The 12,044-nt window shown below is 37.3% G+C and overlaps 1 protein-coding gene across 1 annotated transcript in view; it reads right to left on the reverse strand.

The window, feature by feature from the left end:
* Nucleotides 1–12,044, reverse strand: part of HPSE2 (heparanase 2 (inactive)) — a 144,507-nt gene that overhangs the window by 35,124 nt on the left and 97,339 nt on the right. The window contains 2 exon segments of the mRNA XM_032225874.1: nt 109–280; nt 1,095–1,268. Of these exon segments, the coding sequence (XP_032081765.1) occupies nt 109–280; nt 1,095–1,268 (346 nt within the window).

Below are 12,044 nucleotides of genomic sequence, written 5' to 3' on the forward strand. Positions count from 1 at the left end.
AGGCTGAATGGAACCAGTGCGTATTATATCTCACAATACAAAGAGGATCATAGTAGATAGTTAATAGTTATTTTCTAGCTTTTTGCATTGTTTGCCATAATCACTTACCCATCCAAGAGTGTGATAACATTTTTTCTAGGTCTCCCAATATTGGGCCCGTACAGACTGGCTCGGGAGTAGGTGCGGATTAACTGTAGCAGTCTCTTCAGCTGCGTATAGTCCTTGCCAAACTGAGTGCCATTCACTGCTCGTCCTGTGAGGGTTCGGTAATTATTTGGTTCTGTAAGAAAACAGAAAAAAACATTAATCAACCTTGACAACATCCTGACAACTCACCTGATAAACCTTCACCAGTTTAGAGGCATTGCATGTAGCCCCTGACTTATGACCATTCATTTAGCGTTGTTTGAAGTTGCAACAGACTTGGAATAAATAACTTATACTCATTCTCAAAGTTATGTCTGTTGCATGGTCACATGACCTCAATTTAGTTGCCTGGCAAGCAGTACACATTTACAAATGGTCAAAGCATCTTGCAGTCACATTATCATGGTTTGTGATTTTTCCAGCTGGTTTTGGATAAGCAGCGTCAATTGGGGAAGCTGGATTCACTTATTGACAGGAGTAACTGCAGGAAAAATGGTTCTAAAATCAGGTCTGATCACATGATGATTCACTTTATGATCTCCCTGACTTATCATGGAAATTCCTGTCCCCAGTGTGATTGTAAGTTGAGGACTATCTTTAAGCATAAGGAGCATATCTCCTTAAAAGGCATATCACTTAGTCATCTAGCTGTATCTTGGAATGAATCTAACTCAATTCTGGATATAGTGATGTAAGATTGCCCTGTAAATATATTTATCCCTAGGTACTTGCAAACCTACTCGTTTATATACTTGATCTCACATTTATTGCACTAACGGGTACCTATCTTTATTCAACTCATTTGTTTTATTTGGATCCCTGTAGGGATGAGTTGCACTAACATTCCATACAACAAAGCTTCATTGAGAAAATTTCCGAAAGTAGTGCTTCTTTGGTCCTTCTATTCCCTTCCCTTCTCCCAATCCCCATCCTTAAAGTTCACTTACCATTGCCCAGCTCCCAGGAGATATTGTATTTCTTGCTGGCACTGTACTTGAGCAGACTGAGGGCATTGGAGCTGTTCCAGGAATTGTTGGGATTCCGGCGTAAAGCATTTAGTGCAAAGATGAGATGCAGGCCAGAGCAGTCAGCAAAATTATAAAGTTTGTCTAGAGACCTGGCTGGGGAAAAAAACAAATCCAACCTGAAACTCAAATGCAAATGCAAATGCCTCTTGGCTACACTGAAATGCCTAGGGGTAGGACTATATCAAAACAAAATATATTTTTCAAAATCTAGTTGTTACAGAGTTTCATTACTATCTAATCCTTCAATACAATGGTATGATCTATCATAAAAGGACATACTCAGGAACTCACCTAATGATTGTTTCATTATAGCAGTTGGGGGGGAAAACACAAGGATACATAAAGTCTACCTTACTATTGTAAACCTTCCTTGCATCTCTGCTTTTCTAGTGTCATAGCCCTTCATAGCCTTCAGTTTGCCAAAGAGTTGTGGTTAGCTACTAGAAGGGGAAACCAGCAATGAATGAATGTAATGGTACAATTTTAGAGGGGAGATGAACTTATTGAAAAAAGACCAGTAAATGCTAATATGATTATGGTTAGTTGAATAGCCAGATGTTTAGGCTAGATTTGGCACACCTGTCTACTTATTGAATCCTTCCAAGGACCTGGGATAAGCATATGTTGTTTGATAATATTAATGGGATTGGTGTAGAATATAAGCCATTCCAAATAAAGTTATCTTTTGTAATTGACTGATGGTAATTTTGCCACTGCTGGTGGAATTCAAGTTCCTCATATTTTGGAATTGCACCCAAGATGCCTATTACTATTGGTACTATCATTATTTGGGGTTTTTTGGGCCATGGTCATTCTACTTCTATATGAAGGTTTTTATATTTTATTATTATTATTTTGATTGGTTGAATAGTCAGCCATATGTTTATATAGACTGGATTTGGCATTTTTATCAACCTATTGAGCTCTTCCCAAAGATATGGGGATAGGCAGATATTGTTTAATAATATTAAAGGTACATCGCAGGACATAATTGTTGTCTTATCAATGTTGTTGTTCATAAACATTGTTGTTTCATGGTGTTCTAAGTATTGTTGCAAGATGTAAGCTGTTTCAAGTACAGCCATCTTTTGCAATTGAAAGATGGTGATTTTGCCACTGCTGGTGGAATTCAAGTTCCTCATATTTTGGAATTGCACCCAAGATGCCTATTACTATTGGTACTATCATTATTTGGGGTTTTTTGGGCCATGGTCATTCTACTTCTATATGAAGGTTTTTATATTTTATTATTATTATTTTGATTGGTTGAATAGTCAGCCATATGTTTATATAGACTGGATTTGGCATTTTTATCAACCTATTGAGCTCTTCCCAAAGATATGGGGATAGGCAGATATTGTTTAATAATATTAAAGGTACATCGCAGGACATAATTGTTGTCTTATCAATGTTGTTGTTCATAAACATTGTTGTTTCATGGTGTTCTAAGTATTGTTGCAAGATGTAAGCTGTTTCAAGTACAGCCATCTTTTGCAATTGAAAGATGGTGATTTTGTCAATGCTGGTGTTCAAGTGATGCTCCAGTTGTTCTGAGATTACACTCAAGACACTTATAACTATTGGCACCACCTTTGCTTCTATTATTATCAAGATTTTGAAGTAGTGACAGACTAATTCCCTAGCGCCCCCTCCCTTCCCAATTCACAGAATAGTAACAATGAACAGAAAACTATAAGAAATCTAGTTATAGTGCAGAGACATCACTCTTTGGTTTTCTGAACTGTAACATGTGATTGTGAAATCTGAATTATCAGAAGCATTGATGCCTTTGATTTATGGTGCTGACAAAAGCAATTGAAAATATTTTGGATTGCAAGAACATAAAATTCAATACTAGATGAAATAAAGCCAAGCTATCCACAGGAAGTCATGACACTGAATTACATAATGACATAGTCTATTTCTTTTCAGTAGAGCTTTCTTTCTTTGTAGGCTCTGATCCAAGTACCAAATACCAATAGAAGAGAATATGCATAGCTCAGAGTTGAACTGTAGATGCATAGATGATGTTACCTAGTCAGATAATCAAACATCTATAAGCAAACAACCAAACACAGACAACACCAAGGACTCCACAAATTAGCAAGTGTCATTGTGACCCCAGAGGGTCATATTTTTGAAAAAGGAGTAGGTTTTCCTTTTTCAAAAACAAATGTTAAAGAATGGAAATTATTTTTTAAATAGCACTTACTTGAATAATTTATTTTTTCAACAGTTATTACGCTAAAAACAATAGGGAAAATCTTAGAACCAGTGCGGTTTGTTCTGTAAGTCTTCTAGAAGTGACTTCAACAAACAGGAAGTAAATCAATGTCACTCTGTCTTAGAGACTAACACTGTAATTTTATTTGCAAAGCTTATTGCAATTTTTCTCCTGTTTTTAAATAGTGACTTACCCACAAATATATGGATAAGTCACTATTCTATTGTAGGAAGTTAGCACCCACTCCTTTCCTAGAAGAATGAAATATTCTAGGAAATATTAAAAAGGTAGAATATTATACCTCCCTGTGTGAGAAAAGGAGAAACATGCTCTTGGAAAGCAGCCCCCACCTTTGCTAATAGCCCCAGAAAGGCTGGGCCAACTTATCTACAATACGAAAGACCTTCATCCTCAGGACATAATAGGATTAGCCCTCTACCTATCTTACCACATGACACCTGAGAAGATTGCATCACCCAGCAGGATTCAACCAGGCCTGGGACTCAAGATAACCTACAAAGTTACCCCTATGCGGCCTCATGGGAGTCTGACAACCAATCAGGATACATTTCTTGCCAAAGGAACAGGAAGCAAGTTCAAAGCCCAAAAGTGGGTATAAATCTCTCTCCTTCTCTCACCCATGTTCTCTTTTTGCCCAGGACCTCAAACCATGTGGTCCTGTTCACAATTAAACCATCTTTCCAAGCAGTCTCCATGTTTCCAGTGTCTTTCTTCCCATTTGGAACTGAACCCAGATGGACATTTATTCCAACACCATGTTGCACATAAGGATCTGAGCATAAAACATTATAGGAAAAATACAATAATTCTTGCCTTACAAACTTTCTACTTTTTCTATTTAGTCAATCTATGAAGGATGAAAGTAAGGATAAGCACAATCATCTGTATCCCTCACCATTAGTATCACTCAGTTTGGAGGTGCAAAAAAGAAGAAATCTCTTCTAAGCACTTTAAGGCAGTTCTAAAACTTGAATTTTAAGAATTAATTGCAAAAACGATTCTTTGTTTTAGAAGTTATTCTTCCAGTTTGAAGATTATGATTGGCATAGAACCAGTATGCTGCTTCACCTACTGTGTTGATTAAACCAATAAAATAAAATAAAACACCTGGGCGGAATTTAGATCTAACCAGTGAGTATTGTGGAACTTCTTTTTTAAAATAGTGGTAAAACTTACTGATGACTTAGTGAATACTGAAGAGATTGCACTGCAATATGTATTAGAAGTCCTCCTCCCACTCCCCACAAAATAATTCCTGCAGAGAGAAACATGTCCATATAGTCATTCTTTGATGAACTTGCAGATATTGATGGAGCTAAACTGATATCAGAAGCAGCCACAAGAGTCTTTCTGTGCTGAAAAGCAAGTTTGCACACAGCAGGCAGTCATGGGGGGGGGAGGGGGGGAGAAATCTCTAAGGTGGAAGGTCATGGATGCTAAATAGGCCCAGACGGCTCGTGGTTTGTTTTTTATGGGGCCAAAGATTGGGTCTTCTCCCCTGGGGGAAATCTGTTGTCTCTCAGGTCTCAGTCACTCCTTGTTACATTAGCCCCCATTCTGTTTAGGTCATGCAATTTCTGAAGAAACCTTGACTTTTGTAAGCATCTTGGGGCCTCCTGTTTGCATATGCTTGGGTTTTAGCACAGTCACAGCCAGCTCCAGCTTTTGATAGAAAATCCTAAGAAGATTTTTCCCAGCCCAAAAACATTATTTTTCTCAGAGAGTTCTATATTTTCTGGGGTGAGGTGTGGGAGTAAGGAAAGATGCTGCAAGCTTTAAGTGGAATCAGGTGCTGTTTTCCTGCAGGGACATCTGGAAAATGTCAAGGTCCTTGGTGTAACAGGTACTGGCAGATGAGCCCACTGCTTCCCACACAAAGCAACCTCTTTCCTTCTGGAATCATACATCCTGTCCTTTGTCCCTGGAACAGAGATCCTTGAGCTGGGTTAAATTACCAGCCACATGCTGAAAAATCAGCATCCATTGGCAATGCTAATAGGAACAAAAGATGGCATTTCCAAGAAAAATGCAGGCTCAGAATGAGTCACCCCAAATACTTCTGTCTAAGAACAACTGTATCACTTTATGACCAGGCTCCACCTGCTGGGGCCAAGAATCATTTCCGAAGCTCAGAGGATTCCACCTGCGAACATCTAAGTGCTGGGGGAATATGCATTGCCATAGTGATCTCTATTATACAGTATTTCTTAAGAAAGGAATAGTGAAAGAAAAAAGCAGTGTTGCAAGGAGAAGCATGGAGCTTCTTTACCTGCTCCATTCTTACACCGATTATGTATATAGTTTAGAGAAATATAGTTTAATGCGGCTTAGAAGGTTCTTTTTCCCTTGGATGATATGTTTGCTGCTTTCTGGAGATAGCATTAGTAAAGGAATGACATATAAAAAGTGACCAGTCTTTTCTAGAATAGGATTATCTCTGTCACGTCTAATCATACTCCATCCTGGTTTTCTTGCTTCTCAGGGCTTGCATCAGAATAGTCTTGGTGACTCAAGTAAGTTAAAAGATGTAGATATAGGCTTAGGACAACTCACCGTGGCTGACTCGCCACAGGAGTCTCACTGCAGCCAATTCACCGCAGGACAATTCAATGTGGGATAACTCAAGAAAGGGACAAGTGAAGTGTAGCAGGCCTTGTCTTGCTTTAGGTTTGAATATTCAAAGTCCTAGGATGAGGCTGGGTTGAACCAGAGCATGGAGCAGCCCAACGGCCAACCCATGCAGCAAGCCACTGAGCAAATGCGGCACCTCCAGATAGTCCCTGCATACAGTATATAAACAGTATTTTATATATTTTTTTTTTACTTTGTTATTCCTTGTTCAGAGTTGTTAGAAATAGGGATGTCTATAAATATTGTAAAATGTTTTTTAAAATAAATATTTATGTTGAATGCCATAAGTGTACTGTGTTTGATTAGTTTTTTTTCTAAAAGTCTTATGTCTTCAATACTGACTGAGAGAAAATGCTTTTCCAGCATTATGTTCGTATTGGGAAAATCTGCCTCTGCTGTTTTTTTGCCTGTTATGCAGCTCCTGAAGGCAATGAACCCTTATATTGTCCTTTTCTTAGTGCCCATATTTTCATGAAGTAAGGGGACTGATGGCCATTTGCACTATTTTGAAGTTGAATATTCTACTTCTTTCATGTATCTCTTGATTGTTAGGATGTATATCTAATAATGCTCTTGATAACAAGATGCTGCAAGTAGAGGAAATAGGATGGACTATAAAATATGACAGACATTTCTGAATACGTATATCTTTGTGTGTTATCTGAGAAGTTATTGAGAGAGCCATAGATTCCACATCTAAGACTATTATGGTCTTATTACAAAAGCATTATTACTATTACTGGGCCGTAGCCTATTCGGAATTGGGCTGTGCAAATGGCTGGCTGGAGTGTGTGAATGGCTGACTGGAGTGTGCACACAACTCAACTTGCATGAGTGGCAGGCTGACAGGCACACACACAAATGTGCACACCTGCCTGCCTGGTTCCAACCTTCCCCCCTCCCAGCCTGGCCACCAAACTACAATGGTTGGAGACCACAGCTTTAGGGAATTCTTGTTTTGCTTTCTTTAAAGACAGTACCTCTTAGTAGGAAGATCTATCCATTGCTATCCAGGCCAGTGCATTGTTTTTAAAATGTTAAGCTTTATTGTAAAAGCCATTGCCATCCATATATCCAGGGATGCTTTGTACAGTATTTTTTGCTTAATTAAAAAATAATGGCTTGCAATGATATGTCAAAATATAGAATCTATCTGTTGTATTTTATCTGATGACTGCTTCACACAGGAAAGTTATTACTTTGATGTTTCCTTTTTATTTCTGAGTGAAAAATATGAATATGTGAATTAATTCAGCCCTAGGCTCCTATAGGAAACAGAAAAAATAGCTTAAAAGCAGAAGAAGCCAATTCTCCTTTTATATCTGGATGCAAAGAGCTAAATGGTATGCTTTCAACCCACTTCTTAGTAGGAGTTCCTTAATTCAGAATGGATTCTAACCTGAAAGGGCAATAAGAAATAAGTTATATTTCTCTCACTTTCTTAAGGACCTGATATGCAGATGAATAGGATATGAATGTATCATTTTTTTTCACCATTAAGAAGCTGAACTGGCAAATGTAATAGTGGACAATTTCACTCACATTTTTTATATTGATTCGGAAGTAGCTCTGGATGCCAGCTTTCTTAGAACAGCTTTCTTGTATTTGAAATCAAAACTTTTGTTTTCTGGTTCCACATTATCTGAAATTGAGCAAAAACTGCCCTATCCTTTATAGCAATATAGACTGCTTTTCTATTAATGGGAAATTCTCACTCACCAGCATCCTGGCTCTGAACTTCAGCATCTGTTCCTGCTCCTGTCTGCAAGCACAGGATTACACATTTGGAAATGCTTCAGAAACAAACATGAGCACAACACCTCTCTGCTATTTATTAAAGCATGCATGTCTTTTTTCAAACTATGTGTAAGCCTGAAAAAAGATGGATCTGTTTTTAAAATCACATTAAAGATGCATTGATTCAATTATTAGCTTAAATTAGTTCTTTCATTGAATTTGCTTTCATGATGGCTGAAGCATTCCTGTGGAATCATTTGGGAAGACTGTATGTTTTGATTCAATTCCTTTAGTGGTTGTTATACATGTACAGAGATGGTTTAAACCCCTTTGGATTAGCCCTGCTTTGACACTTCATGAGGAGGAATGAATCATTTTGTCACTCAACATGAAGGCTGAGGCAGATTGCACTGCTTTGCACAGACCTAATAGGAACCCAGATAAACAGTGGCAATGGAAATGACTGTGGCAAAGGAGAAGTATCACACAGAAACTTTAAAAATGGAAATTAAAAAGATACATAAACATGTAATTAATTTTGCTTACATTAATTACTTCATCTATAATTCCAGTAGCTTGATCTCACTACTCACTATTATTCATCACTACAAAAAATAGGCTCACCAAAAGCAATGAAATTACCATAAATGTGCTAGTTCCAGTATATAAGATTATTATCCTACTAGATATAGAATTATAACAAAACTCTAATTTTAGCATTAAGAATCTACTATTTTCAACCAGACCCAATCACCATTCATTAAAGAAAGATATGAAACATTTGATTAAGGGGTTCTATACACAATGCTTGCAAAACCACCTCTCTATGTTTTTCCTCTATACTGAGGCCAGACTAAGAAATAATGTGTTGCAAAGCTATCGCTCTCTGCCTCTACATTCACAACGGTTCTAGATATACAGTTACCAAACAATACTTCTAAGCTGTCAGGGTTTGCTCTCTTACAGAATGACTGGTTTATGTGGCTGTAAGATCCGCTGTCTGAAAAGCAGCAAAATCTATTATGTGTTTCTAAGCAATGACAGCTGGCACTGCAGTGCTATAGTTTATGCTCGCTCTCATTGAGCTTAGATCAGCCGCTCTTCTCTGAGCACCTTGGTCTTGCAAAACCACCTCTCTATGTTTTTTCTCTATCCTGAGACCAGACTAAGAAATAATGTGTTGCAAAGCTACCGCTCTCTGCCTCTACATTCACAATGGTTCTAGATATGCAGTTACCAAACAATACTTCTAAGCTGTCAGGGTTTGCTCTCTTACAGCAAAATCTGTTATGTGCTTCTAAGCAATGACAGCTGGCACTGCAGTGCTATAGTTTATGCTCGCTCTCACAGAGCTTAGATCAGCCGCTCTTCTCTGAGCACCTTGGTCTTTCAGAAAACATGGTTTTTGGAATGGTTTAAAAGCATTCCCAAATACACAAGAAGTATTGTATCTGCTCTTAAACTTATAAAGGCATTTGGAAATAAGGAATAAAAGCACAATTTGAAGATAACAGCCTTCTCTTGACCAAGACTTCCCTTGATCAAGATCTATACCCAGCTCAGAGCCCCTCTAATAAATAAATAAAGATTAGTCCTGGATCAAAAATCAAACTAAACAATGCATTATGATGCTGAACCAGGAACAGGTGAGTGTACAGATGTAGTTAATGGGTTTCCCCTAGCCAATAGTTTTCGTTCAGAATTGTTTCCAAGTTCAGAATTACAATAAGTAAAATTACAATATAGCTTCCACGTCATACAAATGTCACCAATAACCAAAATTGTGCAGTCATACTTTTAATGACATGCTAACCAGCGGAGTATGCTCTAGTAAATTAACCACATTTTACAAAATGACATGATAAATTTTTAAATGATTATTGATATAATTTAAATAATTAACTTATCTATTCAAGATGCAACTCAGGACAGCATACACTATGATAATCAACAAATAACACCTGTAAAATATAATATACTAAATCATATTGTTCTGCAAGTGATTTAAAGAACCAGAACAATTAAAACAGGCTTACAAGCTACCTGACCTAGTGTCCCAAAGAAAAGCTGACTTCACCCCAATGGGATAAATAAATAAAACATACCAAACTACTTCATAATTTGCAAAGAATTCTTATCAATATCAATTCTTCAAAATCATTATTGCATTCAGGATTTGCCAAATGCTCTGATATATGGAAATACTTTTTATTGTAATTTTGATGTTAGCAATGACAGTGAAATACGTGCTACCTTCTGAATATCAGGTCAATATAACATTCAAAAAGTGATAAGGTTTATGCAAATGGATCACTTAATTTTTACTGGGTTCTCCCAGTAAAGTTTCAACTAGTGCAGAGCGTGGCAGTGCAGGCAATTCTTGGGGTCTCTAGGATGACCCATGTTACATCACTGCTCTGCGAGCTGCATTGGCTGCTGTTCTGCTTCTGAGTGCAATTCAAGGTGTTGGTTATTACCTTTAAAGCCCTACACGGCTTGGGTCCAAACTACTTGAGGAACCCCACTGGGATTGGACTATACTTTCCACTTCTCTGCTGTGGTACCCCCCCCATTTGTAACCTCTCCCTACTTTATCTATCATTAAAATAGATTAACATTAAAGATATAGATGGCTGAGCCCCTGTTTGATGTGTTTCTTGTCTATATTGTTTGTTTGGAGAAGTCCAGCTGATGTATTGGCCAGGCAGAGAGGGAACACAGTTCTGTTGCAAGCTGGCATGCACAGTCCAGGGTCATACATCCAAAACCAAATTGCTATCAAAACTAATTCCCAATACTGAGGCTATTCTATGACAACTTTTGCACTCACAATCATGACTCCTGCCATAGTCTCACTGACATTCCTGCCTCCTATTTTCCCCACAACTCTGTAATGTGGGTTGTGCTGAGAAAAATGACTGGTCCAAAGTCACACCTTTAAATTTTCCTGCCCAAGTGTGGACTAAAATTTCTGGTTTTCTAATTTCTTATCCAACCCCTTAAACTCAACACTAAATTGACTCACAATCTACAACTAGCTATTTTAAAATTTTGAAATTCAGGAAATAAATTGAAAATATACCTTGCTTGCTCCAAATAATTTTTAAAATTCTCCTCTGCAACTGGAAACATAATAAACTAACTAAACTCTGGCCAATATGAACCAACTATTGTCCCATTTAAGTCATTTTCTTTTCATCAGATTCTGACAATATTATACACGTGATTTTACCCAAGAATCAACACAGAATGTTGCTGGGGTTTTCTTACATTTCTTTTGCAATCTTTGAAAATGGGGCATCTGGTATTTTTCAAAACTCTAAAACATTTTAACTGGAAACTGTCCTTAGGAAAAATACTACACATACATAAAACCGGAAATGTTTCGATCCGAAATCCTTAATTAAAAACATGTTCTAAATACTAACTTAGTATTTGAAGAAAAAAAAGTTAAAGAAGAAATGTCTTTTTGCACATCCTAGGCAGTGTTTGAAGAGCCATGCCAAGAAAATGCCATCCTAGAGTTACAGTGATGGTCTCTGACACATAAATGTGTGGCTTCTGTGCTGACCTGCCCCAGCTGTCTTATAACTTAGGAAATGGTGCATACCCAAACCACCTCATTTTGATAATCATTCCATCAACTTTTCTTATATTTTGATCATGCATAGAAAACTAAAATGAATTATTTTAGATTCTTCTGGCTTTTAAATGTATTGCAAATACAAGAGATATGCATTCATACCATAGACACACATGATGATATTTACTGTTGGGCAAACAATGTTATACAGAGAACAGAAAAACAATAAGCAGTAGTATAAGTAAAATAAATTAATGGCATAAGTGGAGGGGGGGGAGAAAGAAATCAAAATCTAGTTTACATAAACATCAAGCATACCACTCATACCTGTTTATTCTCGTTTCCACTATGTCCAGACACTGATTCACAGATTGTCTTTTGTTCTTGTGATTTTCTCTCTTTCTGAGGTTTTCATCAGCTCAACAGAACCTTCACTACCTTAGGTTTCGCCTTCCCCTCTACTGATTCATTAATTTCATGTATTTTGCACTTCAGTCTTCATTCTCTCTCTATCACCAAATTACATCAACACACTTCCTTCACACTACTCATGTGAGCAATCAAAAACCTACATCCATTCTTTCCGGAACTCATCTTTTCTTTTGTAATACAAACTTCTTAAGTAATTCATTGCCACTGTATTCAATTTATTTTTATGTTTCCCCTGACATAC

The sequence above is a fragment of the Thamnophis elegans genome, chromosome 10 (genome assembly GCF_009769535.1).
Source record: "Thamnophis elegans isolate rThaEle1 chromosome 10, rThaEle1.pri, whole genome shotgun sequence".
Taxonomy (NCBI): domain Eukaryota; kingdom Metazoa; phylum Chordata; class Lepidosauria; order Squamata; family Colubridae; genus Thamnophis; species Thamnophis elegans.